Consider the following 23831-nt stretch of genomic DNA (forward strand, 5'->3'; position numbering starts at 1 on the left):
TCCAACTGCTCCTCAGCTGGGTTAACTTTTTTAAAGTAATAAAATATTTTAGATTGATGACATTTAATGTGAAATCTCTCTTATTTGTGCTTCTCATTGTTTAAAGATTAGCAAATGCTTAAAAAGTGACCTTCACTATCCCTCAGTGAATACACATGCATGCCTTTAGACAGTTACCTTGTTCATCAGCCAGACTGCTTTGTCCATGTCTTAAGTATATTTATTTTTTCTTTCAGGGGTTCTGGATGCAGTAATTTCAGTTATTCTTCATCCCAGTATTTCAGTTCGACTAGCAGCAGCTTGGTGTCTACGCTGCATTGCTGTAGCATTGCCATCCTATGTGTCTCCACTTTTGGATCGCTGCATCGAGCGGCTTAGTGCCCTTAAGTCCTCCCCTGAAGCAGTGACTGGATATAGTTTTGCTGTTGCTGCTTTGTTGGGAGCAGTAAAACACTGCCCATTAGGAATTCCACATGGAAAAGGGAAGGTAATGATCCTACTAATTTACTTGTAAGCAGTTCTGTTGTGCTCCTTCCTGAAGTGTCTCAAATGTATTTCTTATTTAGTTGTGATATTACAACGCTGATTTTTTTTTTTTTAAATCTCATGATTAGAACACTAATATTTTTTTCTCAAAATATTGATGTAGTAGTTTATTTTATTAGGAAGAAAAGGATCCCTAAGAACACACACAATAATGCTATTTTCTTTACTCCATACATTTAGTCATTTAAATCACTGATCAGGTAGTGTAACATTTCTGAATCGCAGATTTTTCAAAGAAGATCCATGGCATTGTAACAACAGTAAATATTCAGTCTGCTAACTTTTGCTAATTACAGAATAGAGATGGACAGGGTAAGTTGCTGTTTAAGCAGGTTAGCAGTGTGTGTATGTGAGGGGTACTCCCCTTTTTTATACTCTTCTCCTTCCTATTTCCATTAAATTATAAGAAAACACACCTCTTTGAGTCTAAACAAGCCTGAAACTTGGTTGCAGTCACTTGTTGGCTTCATGCATCTGGGGTTTGCTTAGGTGACGCCTTCAGCTCCTGAGGTATGCAGTCTGTTTAATGAATATGCAAGATTTCTAACTTCCTTTGTTTGGGAAAGCATCAGATAACTTAAAAGTTAGTGTTTAACTTTTCTCTTTTTATTCAACTCATTTTCTGAGATATTCCATCAGTTGTATTAGAGTTCAACAGCAAATGAAATTCTATTTTCAAAATTTACAAACATTCCTTTTATATAAAGTTTTTTGTTCTCAAACCAGTCTTTTAAAATTAAATCACTTTATAAAAAGTCTTTAGCTTAAATAGCTGTAAAAGAAGTTGTTGATTCTTTCTTACAGTTTTTCTAGAGATGATTCTTCATCTTCCTGAGTTGGGTGAGTGAGCTGCTTGAGCACTGCCAGTAATTAATTAATTAAATTCCCATTAATATAAATACTCTATATTCAAATGGGTTCTTTCATTAGCAATCAGTTTAGCAAGGTCATTAAATTTTAGGTTAGTGCATAACACGTTTTACCATTTAAATAGCAATGATATTAAGAGCTTTTCATTTAGCAAACAAATTTGCAAGTATGCATTTCAGGTGTTTGGCACTTGAACATTTAGGAAATAAACAAAAAAAATAAAATATTTCCAACTACAATGTTTTTCCTCAAGGCTTTTCTGAATGAAGTTTATAGAGATTATAAAATTCATTTAAGCAAGAATACTTCTAGAATTCTTTGTATGGGTTTACTTAGAAGTTTTTCTGTGAGGATGAAAAAAACAAATGACTTTACACCAGTCAGGTTTTTTTGTTTTAGTTGGTGTCCTGATTTACATAAGACACTCTTAAGGTCTGTTTCTTGACCTAAGCTACTTACAGTTACAATTTGTTACAGCAATTAGATTACTATTAAATATTTTGTACAAAGCACAAATTTCAATAACCAATATATAATACAAAGGAAAATAGTATAAAAGTTAAAGCAAGGTAAAGTTTAAAATGCAGCTTTCCTGAGTTTGAATAACACTCTTAGAGCTAATAAACATGGTTTTATGGCTAAGGAGGGGCTATCTTCTGGATGTTTGCTTACCCGTGGGAGACAGAAACAGACACCACCTCGAATTTCTTTAACCAGCCTGAATATAAGTAACTAAATTAACAGATATTGTTATATTTTCAAGCATCCTGGCTATAACATACTTGTATTTATAAATATTCATTCAATAATGATGCAAACAAGTTTTTAACAACCTAATACTAATGTAAGTTATAATAATTGTATGAATATTTTTGCATTAAGATTGAGGTCTGCCCACCACATATCACTATTGCTTCTGGGAATGAAGGTTGATTCTAAAGAGCTTTGGCTTAGAGAAATTGGAAAGAGGAGGGAGACTGTAATTTGAGAGTAAACTTCTTGAGACCAGTTATGTTTTCAGAATTGTAAATCAGTCAGTTCTGTTTGAAGCCAGTAAAACTTTCTCTGAAGATTAAAGCTTCTGTAACCCTGGCCTGACTTGCAAGTATCTTAAATTGGCAGGCTACCATTACTTGCCCCTTTCCCATGAACATCACAACTGCATTGTTGAGTAAGAAAAGGCTGTGTTAGTCCACAATACAACTGAAGCTCATTAGGTTTTGCCAAAGAAAATGATCTTCTTTTATAAAAACTAATTGGAAGTACATCCACAGATCTGTTGCCTTGCTCACTGTTTTATAATTTTCCTGGATGGACATTCACCTACCACCGACTAAATTGAGTTAACACCTTCCTATGCCTTTAGGTGACTAACCACTGTACAAAATAAAATTTTATTTATCCATATATCCATTCTGCCAAAACTTCCACTAGTCCAAGGTAGAAATTATATAAGATGGTTAAAACCCTTAACTAATTCCAACACCAGTTACATCTGTTCAGGCCATTTGATAGAATTTCACAAAACTATAATTAATTTCTCATATCAACATACCTGTAACATGTTCACACCAATCTACTCCACTAAGGAGGTAGGATATACTGTTTTCTATTAGCTGAAGTTTCTGAGTGGCCTTTGTGAGAAGACCCAAGAAGAACATATTGCAGTGATCTAACCCGGAGGCAATAAAGATCTTGTGATGGAGACTGTTTTGCATCAGTAAGAAAGGCTTTGTCCTCTTAGTGAACTACAGACAGAAAAATATGGTACAGCACCAATGTCAGCTTTCTCTTTTTCACATCTGAGAGAGTCATTTTTCTCGTTTTCCCCCCTCTTCAGCCCTCTGTTTCAAAGCTCAGGGAGCGGGAGCATGCCTATAAAGATGCAGAGATGTTGCTTTACTTAATATTATACCACAGTAAGGTCAAGGGTACATTTTGATAACAGATTTAAAATTTTTATTAAAGCTAATGTTAAAAAAGTTATATAATACATATATTGAGAAAAGTGTCTGTACATCTGGGCATAGTGCTTAGATTATCCACAAATACAAAGTTTGTTTTTAAAAGTAATATACATAGAGTACATAATCATAAATAACCCAAATTTAGGTGAATAGATTTAACAATACAGTTTAGGTATTAGAATCTGAATACTCGGGTACATCACTCATGATGCAAAGTTGTACAGAGATTTGGTTGTGGAAAGCAAAATATATCAATGGATGGAGATTGTCCCTCAGTAATTGAGAATTAGGTTGGTTGTCCATTTAGAAAATACAATCCATGAGGAAAATATTTGTTACTTTCCTGACTGCACTTCTCATCGGCACGCCAGCTCATCCCTCCTGGTATTGCTGGTGTCCAGTGATGTGTTCTATCTACATTGGCAATAGTCCTCTTCACCTGAAATTAATCTTAGATATCTCTTAAGTATTACTGACCACTAACTGTACAGCTGTATTGTAGTGCATACAGTATTAATGGGTTAAATTTTCAAAAGTTCCTAAGTGACTTAGGAATTTAGGTCCCATTTTCAAAAGTGACTTCGGCACTTAGGAGCCTAAGTCCAGGTGATGGAGGGATTGTTTTTGGGACTGGGGAGGAGAACATTCTTAGATGTTAAAAACTTCATTTGCTGATTACTCAAAGCGCTTGAGGTTGGGGAAAAGAGAGAACAAACTAAGTATAGCCTGAATAGCTTAATAACTTAATAGTTAAGAGCGCCATTTAAAATACTGTATACCCAAGTAGAATAAAAGAGAGACTGCAATTTATCTGGAAAACAACACTTTAACAAAGATTTCTTTTAAGAAATAAAGTAAGATGGCCTGGCCTAGGTGAGGTGGGGGGAGAACAGAACAAAAAAAATTCTGTACCAGTTATAGAAGAGTTATAGTAGCTGTTTTCCATTCTATCTCAGGAAAGCTGCCAAATTTCAGAGAGACCAGTCTAAATAGAGCAGTTGGGAAAAGGGAGTATCAAATATTTAGTATTCTGGATAGCAGCTATAGTGTATTAATGTTTTTCCCTCTTGTGAGAGAGAGAAGTTAAAATTGCAGGATCAGATGAAGCAAAACAGGTAGCATATTAGCATATATTTAACATTCCAAATTATTGCTTATATTTCATGTAAAAATACCTCAAAAATAAGTCTCAGCTATTGGTGCATGAAGGGAAATACTGTCAGAAATCAAGACACAATTAAATGAAGCCAGTTGTATGACCCCTGTCATTCATCTGATAACTTCAGTAGAGGTTTGTGAGGGGTGAGAGGTTGTTTTTTTTTTTATAGTGTCATTTTTAGAAGGTTGTTCTTTTCTTTTGTTTTAAATGTACACCCTTTCAGATTATGTTACTTGATGTATAGCTTTAGATTAGTATTATGGAATTGAGAAATTAATGTTTTCGTTTCATTGAGTATATCATGGATTTTTTTTTAAATGTGCAAATTAAAGGAAAACTGTAGTACATTATAAAGCTTTTATGATGATTACCTTGATGCTGATTAATTGTAACTGTACTTGGAAGTCTTGTCTTGACAGTCTCTGACATAATGTGAAATACAGTAAATGCAATTCAATATATGGAAAGCATGAGTGACACAGATGATTTGAAAAGCCTTGTGGAAAGATATGTTCTATTTGGTTGCTTAAAAATATACAATATTATGTATATTAAGCTATAAATAAACTAAGTGATGTACTTAAATAACAACATTTACCTTACAGCAAATCTCAAAAAATCTCCTGCCTTTCCCATCCTTCCCGTTTACTGAACTTTACTTCCTACGTGTCAAATTACCTATTTATTTGTCTAAGGTACATACATGACACACACACCCCCATTACCATAGGTTGTACCTCACAGACTTTCATGTATTTAATTAAACAACACCCCTGTGAGATAAGGAAGTGGTGTGTTTCCCATTGTATGTTTGGGGGCTGAGGCACAGAAAATCTAAGTCACATGCCCAGGGTCCCACGGAAAGTATGTGGCAGAGCAGGGACCTGAACTCAAATTTCTCAAGTCCTAGGCTAGTGCCCTAACCACTGAGCAGTCTTTTCTACCTCATGAGATTGGATATCCTGCTGGAGTGTAGCAGCAAAATGGCACCCTACTCAGGAACATATAACTAGAGTTAGGTATTTCTAGAAATTGTGTTGAAAAAATTATTTAATAGCAGCATCTATCTCCACTGAACTCTTCCTGTGAAGACTGAGATAGCCATGAGAGCAGTACTACTGTTCTCTGTCTGGACTAACACTCAGCACTACCAAAGTCCTGTCTTCATTCATCTCTTGCTGCTGGGGTCAGAATGACTCCCTTCCTGTGACAAGAAACTGTTATGGGGATGGGCCTTGTCCACCTGTTTGTCAGAATCTCACACATCCTCTGTGCGCCTTCTTAATGCAACCCCCCTCTGCATGGTACGACCTCTCTGAGCTCATCTGCAAGGTCCCTGTCATGACCACATTTAATTCCCTTTTAAAGACCCTATTTTCGTTATGCTGCCTGTAGTGAGTTAAGCTAATTTATATGTATATACATTGTATATAAATTGCCTGTTGTTATTCCCTTTTCCATGACCTCTGTCTACTTGCCCGTTCTTAGAGTGTGAGTTCCTCAGAGAAGGGACCTTTCTTTAGGTTTTGGAGAATACCCAGCATATAGTGGGCTAAATAGTAATGCTAAAGAAATATATCTTGATAGAAGGGTGGAGGGAATTACAGCTCTCAAATTGAGCTCAACCAAGGAGAAGACTGGTCCCATGGCTTTATATTTATTTGTTATTTGTATTACCGTAGCACCTAAGATCCCTAGTCGTGGACCAGGACCCCATTGTGCTAGGCACTGTTGATTTTTATTTCTTTTCATTGGTGATTGAGTATAATTGTGAGGCAGGGGGAGGAGGGTTAAAAGGACTGTCCCCCTCATTTGCAGTCCCTTATTCAGTAGTGATCTCAACCCAAGACGTGGGGAAGAGACTCCCTGGGAATAGGGAGTAGTACTACTCCTACAGAAGTGGGATGAGGGCGGTACTTCGTTTTTGTCCTTGCACACAGTGGGGGTGGGAGGGAGGGCATTGTACCAGGGCCCTAGTGAACCTGCTGTACTGGGGGACAGGTTGAAAATTTCTCTTGATCTGCTTACACACCACGCCAACCTGTCCCCTAAATAGTTCAGTCCTGTAGCCTCTCTTTTGGGGCTTATGTTTCTCATAAGGCTTTGTTATTCATGTGTTGACATGAACATGCTCCCATTGAAATAAGTAGGGAAATTTGCACATAACTTCACTGGGGGCAAAATCAATTTTTTTTGTTAGAAATAATCATTTGCATTTTTTCTTTAAGTTGTGTTTGATTTCTGTGTACAATTACAAAGGTAGTGATGCTCTTTGTTTTTCAAATTTTGAATAGGTAATCATGACAGTAGCAGAGGATTTATTGTGTTCTGCTTCTCAAAATAGTCGCATTTCAATACAACGAACGCAGGCTGGATGGCTGTTGGTAGCTTCTCTAATGACATTAGGTAATAGGTTTCTAAAAGTACATATAAGACTAAATTAAAGTATGTGTTTTGATAAATCCATATGACTAGCTTTAATACTTGTGGTCCTTCATTTGCCTGTAATATTTCTTAGTAAAAAAATCCAAAAATTATTAACATAAATTTAAATCTCTGATAAGAAAAGATGCATAAAAGCATTGTTTGTTACCTTAAAACTTCTTATTAACTCAGTGGGAGCTCTGCCCTCAGAACAATGGCAGGATTGGACCAATACTACTTAAATATTAAAGATAATTTGCAAGATGAGTCCAGTAAAATTTGTCATGCCTGTAAATGTTCAGAATTGATTGGTATAATATGTGTCAGCACAAGATGAGGAGGATATCAAGATGCATACAAGATGGAGGGAATATCAAGATCCTTCCTGACTCTGTCAGGCACATGAAATGTTATTGAACTCTAATCATGCTTAATATTGTCAGAGTAATGACCCTGATATTTAAATCATTATTGAAGCCCTCACTAAGTTTTTTTGTGTCTCTTTGCATGTTCCTATTCTCCTTTCAGCATTTGAACCTGTTACTTCTGTCCACCAATCCTCTATTTCCCTTTGATAAGAGAGAGATTTCTATATACCAAGAGGTGCCCAGAAATTTTGCATTTCTGAACATCTCCACCAAATGAATTTTTTTTTCTTTTATGGTGTTCCTCAGCTGAGTCCCTATATGACAAAACTTGGCTAAAGCTAAATAACAGGTTTATAATGAATTTGGGAGAGACAACCTTAACAGTAGCAGTGGGCATGTTCTGTACAAAATGGGGGACAGTGGCAGTAGGTTAAGGAATAATGCAAGAATGGGTGAAGGAAACAGTACAGACCTTTTTGAACATAGGTGAGCTGATTTAATATTTTACCTTTATGGTTTCTCAGATTTGTAATTGACTGTTGTTAAAACTTACAGGTCCTGCTGTTGTCCAGCACTATCTCCCAAGAATGCTGTTACTATGGAAGTGTGTCTTTCCACTATCTCCTAAAGATCTAGAAACAGAGAGGAGTCGGGGAGATTCATTTACATGGCAAGTGACATTAGAAGGCCGTGCTGGTGCTCTCTGTGGTAAGCAAAGTTTAGCATATTCTCTCTCTTTGATTATTTGTCCTTCAGACGACAAAGAAAAACATCAATGCAGAATTTATGCTTGTTTTTAATTACCTCCATAACAGACGCTGCTTGCGTGTGTGTATGTCTGTACGATTATATCGGTAACACTTGTGGTGGTGGGTTTTTTTTCTCATCCTGATGTGTTATATTTCCAAAACAACAACCTATGTAATAACTGTTGCTAATCTTTTTATTATTTTGTATTTATGTTGCAATAATGCCTAATGGCCTCAATCAGGTTGGACCCTGTTATCCCAGGTACTTTACAAATATCTGATAAATGACAGTCTCTTCCCCAAATAGCTTATGTTCTACAAGACAAGATATAATAGGTGGATGAAATAAACGTGGGCTAGGTTGGGGTGGGGATGATGGGGTAACAAATATAATGGGGCGGTTGCACTTCTTAGCCAGGGAGTAGCAGGCTTCACAACTCACCACCTGCCTACCTTTTATCAGGGTACAGTTTTCTACACACATTATTAAAGATTAGGGCTGTCAAGCAATTAAAAAAATTAATTGCGATTAATCACATGATTAAAATAATCGTGATTAATCATGCAATTAATCGCACTGTTAATAATAGAATACCATTTATTTAAATATTTTTGGATGTTTTCTACATTTTCAAATATATTGATTTCAATTACAACACAATACAAAGTGTACAGTGCTCACTTTATATTTATTTTTGATTACAAGTATTTGCACTGTAAAAAACCAAAAGAAATAGTATTTTTCAGTTCACCTAATATAAGTACTGTAGTGCAATCTCTTTATTGTGAAAGTTGAACTTACAAATGTAGACTTATGTACAAAAAATAACTGCATTCAAAAATAAAACAATGTAAAATTTTAGAGCCTGCAAGTCCACTCAGTTCTACTTCTTGTTCAGCCAATCGCTCAGACAAACAAGTTTGTTTACATTTACAGGAGATAATGCTGCCCGCTTTTTGTTTACAATGTCACCTGAAAGTGAGAACAGGCGTTCTCATGGCACTGTTGTAGCCGGCATTGCAAGATATTTATGTGCCAGATGCGCTAAAGATTCATATGTCCCTTCATGCTTCAACCACCATTCTAGGGGACGTGGGTCCATGCTGATGACGGGTTCTGCTCGATAACAATCCAAAGCAGTACGAACTGATGCATGTTCCTTTTCATTATCTGAGTCAGATGCCACCAGCAGAAGGTTGATTTTCTTTTTTGGTGGTTCGAGTTCTGTAGTTTCCGCATCGGAGTGTTGCTCTTTTACGACTTCTGAAAGCTTGCTCCACACCTCATACCTCTGAGATTTTGGAAGACACTTCAGATTCTTAAACCTTGGGTCAAGTGCTGTAGCTATCTTTAGAAAACTCATATTGGTACCTTCTTTGCGTTTTGTGAAATCTGCAGGGAAAGTGTTCTTAAAATGAACAACATGTTCTGGGTCATCATCCAAGACTGCAATAACATGAAATATATGACAGAATGTGAGTAAAACAAAGCAGGGGACATACAATTCTCCCCCAAGGAATTCAGTCACAAATTTAATTAACACATTATTTTTTAAGGAGCGTCATCAGCATGGAAACATGGAATGGTGGCCGAAGCATGAAGGGACATACAAATGTTTAGCATATCTGGCACGTAAATACCTTGCAATGCTGACTACAAAAGTGCCATGCAAATGCCTATTCTCACTTTCGGGTGACATTGTAGATAAGAAGAGGACAGCATTATCTCCTCTAAATGTAAACAAACTTGTTCGTCTGAGCAATTGGCTGAACAAGAAGTAGGACTGAGTGGACTTCTTGCCCCGAAGTTTTACATTGTTTTCTTTTTGAGTGCAGTTATGTAACAAAAAAAATCTACATTTGTAAGCTGCACTTTCACAACAAAGAGATTAACTACAGTACTTGTATGAGGTGAATTGAAATACTATTTCTTTTATCATTTTTACAGTGCAAATATTTGTAATAAAAAACAATATACACTTCGATTTAAATTACAACACACAATACAATATATTTGAAAATGTAGAAAAACACCCAAAATATTTAATACATTTCAGTTGGTATTCTATTGTTTAACAGTGCGATTAAAACTATGATTAATTGCGATTAATTTTTTTGAGTTAATCATGTGCATTAACTGCGATTAATCTACAGCCTTATTAAAGAGAGACGTTTTGAAGAAGAATTTGGTGGTGGCTATACAGATTTTGTCTGGGAGTTTCTTCTACTTGAAAGTCATGGGAAAAACAATGCAAGTTCTTGTCAGAGAAGTGGAGAAGTCGGGTGATTGAGGCTATCATTGGCAGCAGAGCAAAGGCGAGGAATGATAAATAATGAGTGATAAGTTGAATCGGTAGATTTGGACCAGTGCTTTAAAAGTGCAGCAGGTCAAAATAACCTGCAGGCCCAGGGTATAAAAATTCTAAGAGGCAAGCCTGTATTGCTGAGGGGTGCACATTTTTAATACCATCTGTTTGGCTGCTTTTCCCACTTACCCACCTCATGGGAACAAGAAGCAGGTGGAGCTCTCTTTTCCCTCCCCCCTACCCCTCCCCGCTTCCCCAAGGTGAGTCTGGGAGATGAAAAACCCCAAGGTGAGGCTGGGGAGCAGAACAGATGGGGTCTGGAGAGGGCAAAACAGGTGTGGAGATAGAACAGATGGGGGACTGCAGAGAGGAAAACTGATGGGGGAGCTGGAGGATCAGAATTAATTGCTAGACAGGGGGATGGGCAGATGTGGGAATGGTGAAAGCTCCCTTATTTCAGACCACTTTAAGCGCTAGTTAGGACTACGTTTAGAAAGTGACAGCAAGAAGTTTGTGTTTGATGCCGTGGGAAAAGGAGGCAGTGGAGAATGCTACAGAGAATGCTGATGTAGTCCAAATGACAAGCCAGGAAGATTATCTTAGTGGCTGCATTTTGAATGAACTTGAAGGGGGACAAGGTTGCAGGCATCAAGGACATAGAGGCGGAGATAACAGAAGGCAACACATGAAATTATCAGATTTGGACAAGATTTTTAGTGTTATGGGCACAGAGAAGAGGTTAGATCTTGGAAATGTGCAAGATGAAGCTATAAGATACAGATATGACCTGGGAGTTGTGTGTTCTTGATTGGATTTTATTCATGTCCTTTAAAAATGTTTTCCCAGAACAAAATATTATTTGTTTGTAAGCCTACTTAATTAGGTGCTTTGCTTCAAATAAAATTAATAAAAAAAATAATATTGCAAAATGATGTAACTAAATAGTGAATGAGAATCTTTGGTAATACACATTGACTGGGGAAGAAGCTATTTACTTTAGAATTTTAAATACTAATATATTGGACATTTTTCTCTCTCTAGTCAAACTTGATGGAGGTGTAAAAAAGAATTTTTGAAAGTGACTTGGTCAGTTAGAAAGGCCTTGTCTACTCTAGAAAGGGATTTCCAGTTATCACCACCCCCAGTGGAGATGCAGCTTATGCTGCCAAAATAAGTGGCCTGACTTTTAGAGGTGCTAAAAATGTGCAGTTTCCATTTTAATCAGTTTTTTTTCCTATTTGTCTTTAAAATCCTAGATCAATAGTGCTATAAGTATTTTCTCTATTTGCTTTATTTTGAAATGAGCCATGAGATAATTGGGTGTAATTTTCAGTTAAATAAATTCTACTAAGTTACTACCCATTTCTTTTTTTTAGCTATCAAAACCTTTGTTTCCTATTGTGGTGGTCTTCTTACTGATGAAGTTATTCAGAGACTACTTCCTCCCCTCCCATGTGCTGTTGATTTATTGACACGGTAAATGCATCATTAAGTTTTTAAATAAAAGTAAGCTGTAATTTTATGTTAGAAAGTGCTGTAGAATATTCCTCAGGTATCTTCCTGATATAATGGATTGTTTAGACAGATCAATAGACTTTTAAAGTAGTATCTTACAGAGTACAAAAGCTACAGCAGTGATGTAAATAAACTGGTACAGTACTATGGGCTTGCCTTCACTGCACTGGTAGCTCAAGCTATAATTCAAGTTGTGCGCCTAAATCGACTCATGTACACACACACAAATTTCTAGCTCATGTTACGTAGTGTCTTAAGATCAGGCTAGCTGGCCCATCGTGGGTGAGGGTTAGGGCTGTAGGGTTAGAAGTTGAAGTTCCAGTACAGCTGATGCTGGAGCTAATAATGCAGTGGGGATGCAGCAACTCAAGCTACAATTACTCTTCAGTGGCTAATCCAATTACTCAGATGCTAATCAAATCACTTTGTGTAGCTTGAGTGTTTCTCACTGTGGTCACTCATGCTCTCACTCAAGCAAGGCTAGCTCCAGTTACTCAAGATAACTGTTGTAATGAGGACAAGTAGAGCCCTACAAATTTGCAGATATCTACAGACCATTTTTGCAGAGCGGATACAGATACAAATTTTGTATCTGCACGGGGCTCTAAAGACAAGCCCTGTGTCTTGTGTGTTGCATGTCATGCTAAGAAACAGAACATGAAATAACTTTTTTTTTTTTGTTAATTTTTATCAGACACCATGTTTGTCTGCAGTATTTTTATTTTTTATTGTTTTTGCAATCAAGTACAACACTAATAGTGACATTTTCCTGTTTATGCACATACCTCGATAACATTTTTGTGTGCTCTTTATACACATAGCGGGATAGTATTTATGTGTGCATCTGTTCCATTTTGTAAAACAAATATATACACAGTGTAAAATTAATCTAGAGACAGAAATGGTTTATAAACGGACACTTTTTGTATTTATGCTGTTTTTCAACATCAAAGTTGTTCTTTTCCCCTCCTTTGTGTTCAGTATTTTAACTGTTCTGTCACTCTAGAACATTAATGTCTAATATCTTTTGGATGTCAGCTAGACCATGGTGGGACAAAACTACAAAAAGGTTAACTGCAAGAAAGACATGTAAAGTACAATACAATATAAAAGCTTATATATGTCTATAATAGTGCATGAAAATACAGCTTGGGAATAGGAAACCAGGGTTTTATGAGTTAATAGAAATGTAAGCTGCTTGTTGGTATGCTGGCATTGCAAATTAGGCAGCATCTGTCATGTATGTAGCCTCAAGGGTAGTGAATATGAATTACAGTACAAATTAAAGCAAATCTATAACGGAAAATTGTTACATAACTCTTTATCTCTCTTTAACATATGTTATGTGTTTTCTGTATTTTTTCAAGGCTCCCTTCAATACATAAAATGTATGGAAATGCTTTAAAAACACCATCAATGACTTACAGGCACAGACTTTATGAATTATTGGCTTTATTGCCCCCAAAGACTTATGAAGGTATGTATTTTCTTACCAAGAAATACAGTTTTAAGTGAAAAATACTAAGGGTTCATTTGTGAGTTTTCACTTTAATAACAAATGTACAGCTAGCAAGATTTGTTTTCATCTTTTTTTCTGAAATGCCCATCCAAGTTCACATTTCACGGAATTGCATTGAAGCCACTCTGTTTTCAGTTTCCTGTTTGCAACACACTTAAATGTTTATGATCACCCTTTCCTTCTATTAGAAAGCCAGAATTTTGTCCTGAATTTCTAGAAAATTGAAGATAGGCAACCTTTATAATTTTAATTTAACTTTCGAGTTTACTCACTCTGATAGGAATCACTGAAAAGTAAAATTAGTAAATCCAGGAGGAATAATTGCAGTATAAACAAATTGCACATCTATTACAATAGGTTTAATTTACTTTGAATTACTCTGACTAGACCATTACATTACAAATATATTAATCTGGGCCTTGTAGATTACTGGAGCTAAATTTTACCTCAAATGTGTAATAGCGAAGTCTTAAAACAGACTGACTCTTCCATAGCAAGTCATAATTAGCAGCATTTTAACCTGATAAAGGTCAATAATAGCTTGAATAGCTTAGTACTAGACTGCTCATTTTAATTAATTCAGTTGAAACTTCTATCTTTGAATTATTTCTGTTGTGTGTAGGGTTGTGTTTTTTTTTTTTTTTTTTTTTTTTTAATGCTACCATTAACTTAGTTTGCAACAGAATTAAGTGTGGAAAGTACACACATTCATTGTAACAGTCGTTTAGTGACCTGGAAGGTAGAGCTGGAGTGTTTGGCAACTGAGAGCTGGAGAGTGGGACGTTTCTCCAGGGCAGAGGAGAGCATTCACCTCCCTGCCATCTGCATTTTGCTGTGACCTCAAAATCCTGAAGGGATTTCTCACCTTAATATCATCTGCTCCATCGAGCGGTACCAGCTAACCAAAGTTTTAGAAGGATAAATCATCATCATCTCGTTTTAAGTTGTTATACTGGAGACATAGTATAATACACAATTGTGAATGGAGTTAAAAAGACAAAAGATGAGCTACTTATTTCCCTTTTCATTATTTTTACTGAAGGAGCAAAGCTTTATAGAATTAAAATTTTATTTTTCTTTGTAATATTTGGGGATTATTTAATGCAACTGAAAAATAGGCAATGTAATAGCATCTGGCATGTTTAGGTCTGAATAGAGTGATGCAAGCGCAGTGCCCACCCCACGTTGATGTTGCAGCGATCTAGAACTAACAAACACAACGCATCAAAAGACATATTCAAATCAATAGTCACATTGCTAAAGACACTGCAAACAGCCTGAAACTATTATGTCTTGAGCTCATGCAGAAGAAATATATAAAAGTAATTCTTCCTGACAGTTGTTGTCCTGAAGCTGTTCATCCACTTGGAACACAATAATATGGGAATATAAAGTTAGGATATGGAGTTTATTTTCAAAGTCCTTTGGTTTTTAATACAGTTAACTATATTTTTATCTAATGAAGCAAAATATGTTTTACGGAGAAGCTAACTACAGAGACACTTTTCTTTCTGATAGATTTTTCTCTATAATACCTCTCTGCAAATGCTGCTTGTTTAATATTTCCTGATAGAAATGTTAGAGGTTTTTTTGTTTTGTTTTGTTTTTTTAATTAAATAGATCTGAAAACAATGTGATTGTGTAATGTATAATATTTTCTGGATAAACCAGTTTTATATGTTGGAAAGTCCTGGGTGATATTTTACTTTTGTTTTGCATTGTGTTCCTTTTTTCGTGGCTCAGGCAAGCACGAAGGATGAGAAACGTGTAGCAATTCATAGTTTTCTTTTTGTTTTTTATATTTCTGTATATTTTGTATGGTCTGAAAACAATACTGTTTGTCAAGCAGCCCATAATGGCATTTCTTGTCCTCCTTTTTATGCTTCCTGTGTAGTGCTGTCTAAACCAGTTGTGAAATGGGAGGCATTCATTCATTTCTGTTTTTTCTTAACGAGACAAAGATGAACACTTAGAAATAGATCAACCTTATCTCCTCTCTTTCAATTTTCAGTTGTTCTGCATTGGTATAATATTGTTTAAAAGACAATACCTGGACAGGTGGTTGGGGCTAGAAAATGCAAGGTAGCCCTTTGAAGGGTGATTTGAAAAAAATTATTAAAGAATTGGGCTTATGGCAGTGTTTCTCAAACTGGGGTCGCCGCTTGTGCAGGGAAAGCCCCTGGCGGGCTGGGCCAGTTTGTTTACCTGTCCCGTCCGCAGGTCCGGCTGATCGCGGCTCCCACTGGCCGCGGTTCGCCGCTGCAGGCCAATGGAAGCCGCTGAAAGCGGCGTCCAGTACGGCACACCCAGTTTGAGAAACACTGACTTATGGTGTTGGTTTTTTATTTTTTGTTTTTGCTTTTTATATCTGAACTTCCCTGGTTATATTGAAGATCTTCTGTGTCTCTCAGAATCTGTATATTGTGAGTGTAAGCCTTAATTGAAAGTGGGGAGGTTTTCATTCTTTGTTAACAAATATGGCATTTATCCAGAATGTTAATTAGTCACTGAAGTTTATATATGTAGAAGCAGGGGTGAATTAATAAAGGCCTGGGTGGTAGGGACAAGTGGGGAACAGGATCAAAAAGTCAAATGTATGTGCCGTCCCATTGTGGCTGGTCCACATAGAGGATAACAGTCTACTGCTGCTGCCAGTTACTCTAAAGGTCCCAATCATACTAATGAACTATGTAGGCATCAATATAGTTCCACATGATGGAGTTTTTCCTCAGTTTGCTTTTTTAAAAACTTAAGAAAGTTCAATGCCACTGAATGAGTAATAACTGTATGTGATCATTTAATTAAAGATTGTATCATTACGGTTGCACAGGAAAACATATTTCCTAATTTTTGCATGTTTGACTTTGCAACTCTAATGTTCTCTTAAATTGGGGGAGGGCTGTATGTAATATCTGTTACTCCTGGGGGAATTCTGTGCCACTGCATGCATACAGAATTCATGCAGATTTCTTTGCTTCCACGCAAAAAAAATGACTTCTGACAGGGAAGCAAAGAGATGCCGCAAGAGCCATCATACACACCCCTCCCTAGCAGTGCAGGCACATTGTTTTGGGTGCCTGGAACAGCTGGCTGAGAGGTAAATCACCGTGGGGCTGGGGCTCCTACCCTGCACTGGGCTCAGCTGCTAGTCCCTGCTGGGCTGGGGAGGATGGGACTTCCTCTTCCCCTGCAAGGAGCAGTGGGGGCCGGATCAGACCCACCCCTAGAAACCTTCCACAGCTTCAGGAAGCTCCACCCCCTCCCACACACTTCCTTCCCCCATCGCTCCTCAGCTGTGGGGGGAGGGGTCCATGTACAGGGAGCTGCTATCCTGTCTGACCAACCCCCGTGCATCTGGACCGAGCCATACCCAGAAAGCCTCACCCCCTGCATCTGGAGCACCATCCCGCATCCAGATTCCCCCTCTGGACCCCCACCCCTGCACCCAGACCACCCTCCACACTCAGACCCCCACCCCACTAAGCCTCACTCTCCCAGCACTTGGATACTCCTACTAAGCCCCCCATTGAACCCCATCCCCCCCCACACACACCCAAACCACCCCTAGTGAGCCCCAATCACCTTCACCTGGACCCCTCTGTAGAGTCCTATTCCCACTGCATCCGGAACCCCTCAACGAGCCCCTGTGCATCCACATCCCCCACATTCAGACCCCCAGATTGCCCCACACAAAACTCTCTCACCCCACACCTGGATCCCCTCCACACTTGGATCCTGCCGGGCTGAGCCTGTCTGCGCACACCTGGAGCAGGGTTCAGGGCTGAGCGTGCATGCGAGACTGTCCCTCTCACTTGCTATCTTGGTGCATCTGGCATGGACGGGCAAGGCCCTGGGGTGTTTCTGGGGCAGGCCCAGCCCTTGCATTTGTCACAGTCGGGTGAAGCCTCGCTGAGCCCATGTCCTGGGGGTGGGGGGGGGAGGGGCCTACAGGGTGATTTCCCACCTCTGTGCAGCCCGTGGCCTGTGCTCCTCAGTACCATGCTGGAGCCTCCACATTTATTTATTGACAAAATGTGCAGATTTCTGCAGAATTTTAATATTTTTGGTGTACAATTTTTATTTTTTTGGCACAGAATTCCCTCAGGAGTAATCTGTATAAGGTGTGTGGGGGATAGTGTTTGTCAACACAGTAGCTGTAGTGGACATAATTCTGGCTTTACACCAGAAAATTTATCCCAAATCATACTCTTATAGTGGTGACACTTGGATAGCTTAAAATATGCTGACTCTAAATACTTTGTGCCATTGTGCTTTATGTACAGTGAGGCAAAGACCTGTCTAAAGGTTAATCTGATAAAATGAAGAAAATTAATTTAATACCCTAAAGGTTAAATTACTGATCAAAATATCATTATACTACTTGCTGCTGTAGTCTATTCATGCTCTGCTTGATGAGCGCAAACTCCTGAAATATGAGGGTATATACCAGGGGTCGGCAACGTTTGGCACGCGGCTCGCCAGGGTAAGCACCCTGGCAGGCCGGGCCAGTTTATTTACCTGCTGACGTGGCAGGTTCGGCCGATCGTGGCCCCCACTCGCCGCGGTTCGCTGTCCCAGGCCAATGGGGGCGGCGAGAAGCGGCGCGGGCGAGCGATGTGCTGGCCGCGGCTTCCCGCCGCCTCCATTGGCCCGGGACGGCAAACCGCGGCCAGTGGAGGCCGTGATCGGCCGAACCTGCCGTGTCAGCAGGTAAATAAACTGTCCCGGCCCGCCAGGGTGCTTACCCTGGCGAGCTGCGTGCCAAACGTTGCCAACCCCTGGTATATACTATACTACTTGGCTATCTATATTGCTGGAGGACAGACAGCTGATCACCACACTCATAGACTTTAAGGCCTGAAGGGACCATCATAAACATCTAGTCTGACTTCGTGCACATTGTAGGCCACAGAACCTCACCCGCCCACTCCTGTAATAGACCCATAACCTCTGGCTGAGTTAGTGAAGTCCTCAAATCATGATTTAAAGACTTCAAGTCATAGTGAATTCACCATTTACAGTAATTTAAACCTGAAGGTGACACGTGTCCCATGTTGCAGAGGAAGGTAAAAATACCTCAGGGTTTCTGCCAGTCTGACCTAGGTCAGTTGGGTCTTGCCCACATACTTAAAGTCCAATAGCCAGACACCTGGGAAATAATTGTTTGTAGTTAACTCAGAGCCCTCCCCATCTAGTGTCCCATCACAGGCCAGGAATATTTGTCTACATGTTGTTGTAGGCAATCTCATCATACCATCCCCTCGATAAACTTATCACTGCTCCCCTTGGAAGACTGTTCTAGAACTTCACTCCTCTAATACACCTCTACCTCGATATAACGCTGTCCTCGGGAGCCAAAAAATCTTACCGCGTTATAGGTGAAACCGTGTTATATTGAACTTGCTTTGATCCACCGGAGTACGCAGCCCCGCCCCCCCGGAGCACTGCTTTACCGCGTTATATCCGAATTCGTGTTATATCGGGTGGCGTTATATTGAGGTAGCGATGTAGTTAGAAACCTTCACCTAATTTCAAGCCTAAATGTTGATGGCCAGTTTATATCCATTTGTTCTTGTGTCAGCATTGGCACTTAACTTAAATAATGCCTCTCCCTCCCTGCTATTTATCCATCCGTGTATTTATAGAGAGCAATCACATCTCCCCTCAGCCTTCATTTGGTTAGGCCAGGGGTGGCCAACCTGAGCCTGAGAAGGAGCCAGAATTTCCCCATGTACATTTCCAAAGAGCCACAGTAATACTTCAGCAGCCCCCCATCAGCATACACACACCCCACTCCCAGAGCCTCCCACCCACTGGCAGCCCCACCAATCAGCGCCGCCTCCTCCCTGCTCGCTCCTCATGATCAGCTGTTTTGTGGCGTGCAGGAGGCTCTGAGGGGGCGGGGGGAGGAGCCAAGGGCACAGTAGGCTCAGGGGAGGGGGCAGGAAGGGGTGGAGTGGAGCAGGGCCTATGGCAGAGCCAGGGGTTGAGCAGTGAGCATCCCACAGCACATTGGAAAGTTGGTGCCTGTAGCTTCAACCCCGGAGTCGGTGCCTATACAAGGAGCCACATATTAAACTTCTGAAGAGCTGCATGTGGCTCCGGAGCCACAGGTTGGCCACCCCTGGGTTAAGCTAAACAAGCCAAGCTCTTTGAGTCTCTTCTCATAAGGCAGGTTTTCCACTCTTCTGATCATCTTAATATCCCTTCTCTGCACCTGTTCCAGTTTGAATTAACCTTTCTTAAATATGAGACACCAGAATTGCACACAGTATTCCAGATGAGGTCTCATCAGTGCCTTGTATAATTGTATTAACACTTCTCTATTTCTACTGGAAATACCTCACCTGATGATCCTAGGATTTCATTAGTGTCACATTGGCGGCTCATAGTCATCCTGTGATCAACCAGTACACCCAGGCTTTTCTCCTCGGTCGCTTCCAGCTGATATATCGCCAATTTATAGCAAAAATTCTTGTTGTTAGTCCCTAAGTGCATGACCTTGCGCTTTGCACTATTAAATTTCATTCCATTTCCATTACTCCAGTTTTCAAGGTTCTTCAGTTCTTCTAGTGTGATATTCTGGTCCTCCTTTGTATGGGCAAAACCTCCCAACTTTGTATTATTCACAGATTTTATTAGAGCACACCCACTTTTTGTGCCAAAGGCATGCATGAAAATGTTAAATAAAATTGGTCCCAAGACCTATCCCTGAGGAACTATGCTAGTAATCTCCCTCCAGCCTGATAGTTCTCCTTTCAGTATGACCCATTGTAGCCTCCCCTTTAACTAGTTCCTTATCCACCTTTCAATTCTCATATTACCCCTCATCTTTTCCAATTTACTAATAATTTCCCATGTGGAATTGTAACAAATGCTTTTCTGAAATCCAGGTAGATTAGATCTCTTGCATTTCTTTTGTCTAAAAAGTCAGTTATCTTCTCAAAGAAAGAGATCAGGTTGGTCTGGCATGATCTACCTTTTGTAAAACCGTGTTGTATTTTATCCCAATTACTGTTTACCTCTGTGTCCTTAACTACTTTCTTTTTCAAAATTGGTTTCACGGTCTTGCATGCAATTGAGGTCAAACTAATAGGCTTGTAGTTTCCCAGATCATTTCCCCCCCCCTTTCTTAAAAACTGGAGAATTGCTAATACCTGTCATAGGGTATAACTCCCGAGTTTATGGTTTCATTAAAAATCCGTGCTATTGGGCTTTCAGTTTCATGTGCCAGTTCCTTTAATAGTCTTGGATGGAGATTATCTGGCCTTCCGCTTTGGTCCCATTAAGCTGTTTGAGTTTGACTTTCACATCAGATGTGGTAATTTCGACTTCCATATCTTCATTTCCATTGGCCACCGTGACAGTACCCCTAAGCTCATGACCCTTATTAATAACTGAGGCAAAGTATTCATTTAGGTGTTAGACCTAGATCAGTGGTTCTCAAACTGTGGGTCAGAACCCCAAAGTGGGTTGAACCCCGTTTTAATGGGGTCGCCCGGGCTGGTGTTTAGACTTGCTGGGGTGTGGGGCCGAAGCCAAAGCCCGAGCTGCATCCCCGGGGCCGAAGCACAAAGACTTCAGCCCTGGGGATTACAGCTCAGGTTACAGGCTTGCCGTACAGGGCTGAAGCCCTTAAGCTTGGGCGCCTCCTCCTCTCCCCTGTCCCCCGCCTGGGACGGTAGGGCTTGGACTTTTGGCCAATCCTGACCCCCCCCTGCGCAGGGCGACGGGGCTCAGGCTTCAGTCCGCCTTCCTGGGGCTGTATAGTAATTTTTGTTGTCAGAAGGGGATCGCGGTGCAATGAAGTTTGAGAATCCCTGACCTAAATTATTTTTAACCTCCACCCCAGCCTCACTGCTTAGCAGTCCCACTTTTTCTTTCCTTGGTTTTGTTGTTGTTTTGTTTTTTGGTATTTATATCGCTATAGAAACGTTTACTATTGGTTTTAATTTCTTTTGCAGGGTTTTGGCAGTTCTCACTTTTTCCCTACATTTTCTGACCTCTGAGAGGTAGCTTTCCTTGCCAGTTCTTCCCATCTTTCATTCCTTGTAGGCTTTCTGCTTTCTCTTAGGCCTTGGCTACACTTGCGAGTTACAGCGCAATAAAGCAGCCCCGGGCGCCCTAGCTCACTGCCTGTCCACACTGGCAAGGCACGTAGAGCGCTCTGACTCCGCAGCTACACCGCTGCTGGTACTCCACCTCGGCGAGTGGAATAACATTTGCTGCGCCCCTGCTGGAGCGCCGCAGCGCCAGTGTGAACAAGGTGTTGCATTACTGCCCTTTTAAAGCTCTGTTTGGGAGAAGCCGGCTGCTTATCAGCTCTGAGAAAAAGTAAACATTTACTTACTTGAGTGAGTGAGAGAGAGAGGCGGGGTGGGAGAGAGGGGGGTCTGAACTTACAATACAGCATGCTGACACACTCTCAGCCCCCCAAAAACCCACTCTCTCTTTCCCCCCACATACACACAACACACTCCCTGTCACACTCCACCCCACCCCACCCCACCCCCATTTGAAAAGCATGTTGCAGTCACTTGCAGGCTGGGATAGCTGCCCATAATGCACCGCTCCCAACACTCTTTTGAAATCAAGGACCCTAGTTGCAGATACATTTTTTTCATCCTTCCAGTTAGCTTGAGCTGAATTAGCTCATGATCACTTGAACCAAGGTAGTCCCCTACAACCAGCTCTTCTATGAGGTCCTCACTACTCACGGGTGTATTTTTTTTTTTGGGTGTATTCAATCTGGTCAAGACAAGCCACAGCATTTTTATCAACAATGTTCTAGGCATGACGATCTCCAGGAAATTGAGTCATTTTGCAGTCCTCAACAGTGTGGGTCATGGTTTGTGGCTGCTCACATTGACATAGTGGACTGTCTCTAAAACACCACCAAAATTCTGCTGCAGCACAGATTCCATCTCCAGTACAAAACCAATTGAGAAGGCTCCATTGCCTTCCTGGTAAATAAAACCCAGGTTGATGTGGAGTAGGGGCCCAGATAAGATGATTATTTGTCACTTTCTCTGCGGATCAATGAAGCTCTATCATAAATCCCTCACCCAGTAAACTTACCCACAATGGGCATCATGAGAGCAGACGACCATGTGGTGAATTAAACAACTCTTTAGTTAATGGTAGATGTGACATATCATGCAATTTCATCACAATCTTTGCTACGCTTTCCTCTCTGCGAACTGGATGGAGCAATATTGCAGAGAACTGGTAAGCATGGTAGAGGAGTAGATTTAAGTTTGTCTGAAATAATACACATGGTGAAATTAAGTTGTACATTGATAATCCTTGTGTGAGACAAGCGAGTCCATACTAGAGTGCAGTACTCCGCCACTCACCAATACCAAACCTAAAATGGCATCACCTCTTTTAGGTTTGGTGACAATTTGGTAAAGAAATCTGTTAGCTATCATATCCAGGAAAATCTAGGCCCTACTATTATTGGTAGCACTTGTCCTCCAATCTATATCTGGGAAGTTAATCTCACATAATCACACAATTCCCAGTAGTATTTATTTCATTAAAAACACTAAAGAGGTCTCTATTGATATCCAAATCAGATCCTGGGGGTCTGTAGCATACCCGAAGCACTATCCGAGGAGAGCCGCTGGTAGCTTTCTTCCCCAAAGTGATTTTGACCCAAACAAACTGTTTTATCCATTCATCCCTTCTGATTTCTTTACAATCTACCTCATAATTAATATACAATGTTCCTCGACCACCTTTACCTTTATTTCTGTCTTTCCTGAACAGTACATATCCTTCAATACCTGTATTTCAGTCATGATCTGTGTTCCCTGTAAGCTGTGCACTTGAGCGGCCATGCAGAAGAGATTTAAGTGCTGCCCTGCTGATTAGGAGAGTGTGCACAGCTGGCAGCATGTGTTCAGGTTCCCCTCCCCCCACGTTGCACCATCCTGCAGCTGCTCCTGGGACCATCCTGCTGGCTGTGCGGGGCACAGAGGGGAGGAGGATGCTGATGTTAGGGTCTTCCCCCCCCCCCCCCATGTACCCCATCTCCGCAGAGCAGGGCACGGGGACACAGCCTGACTCAGGACTCAAGCTGCTGCGGGGAAGGGTGAGTGGCTGAGTGCCTTTCTGAGAGACAGTGCAGTGTTTCTGAGATTTCCCCAGCAGCCAACTCACAGTCTCTGTCTGTCTGTTTCTCTCTCCCCCTCCCATTGCCCATGTTCCCCATCTCCGCTGAGCCGGGGAGGGGAAACAACAGGGCTCAGGACAGACAAGGAGAGCTTTCAGTGAGTGTCTTAAAGAGACAGCGCAGGGCGTCTCTCAGAAACTTTCCCAGCAGCCAGCACACTCACTCTGTGTGAGTGTGTGTGTGTGTCTCTCTCTCTCACTCACTCACTCACTCACACTCACTCTCTGTGTC

General features: G+C 40.3%; 1 protein-coding gene across 1 annotated transcript in view; it reads left to right on the forward strand.

Annotated features, from left to right (window-relative positions):
• HEATR5A (HEAT repeat containing 5A) overlaps positions 1–23831 on the forward strand; it is a 111437-nt gene that overhangs the window by 20905 nt on the left and 66701 nt on the right. Inside the window, exons 9-13 of the mRNA XM_065402944.1 lie at positions 237–487; positions 6837–6948; positions 7890–8042; positions 11766–11865; positions 13272–13381. Of these exons, the coding sequence (XP_065259016.1) occupies positions 237–487; positions 6837–6948; positions 7890–8042; positions 11766–11865; positions 13272–13381 (726 nt within the window). The remainder of the gene's footprint in view (positions 1–236; positions 488–6836; positions 6949–7889; positions 8043–11765; positions 11866–13271; positions 13382–23831) is intronic.

Source organism: Emys orbicularis, chromosome 4 (genome assembly GCF_028017835.1).
Source record: "Emys orbicularis isolate rEmyOrb1 chromosome 4, rEmyOrb1.hap1, whole genome shotgun sequence".
Taxonomy (NCBI): domain Eukaryota; kingdom Metazoa; phylum Chordata; order Testudines; family Emydidae; genus Emys; species Emys orbicularis.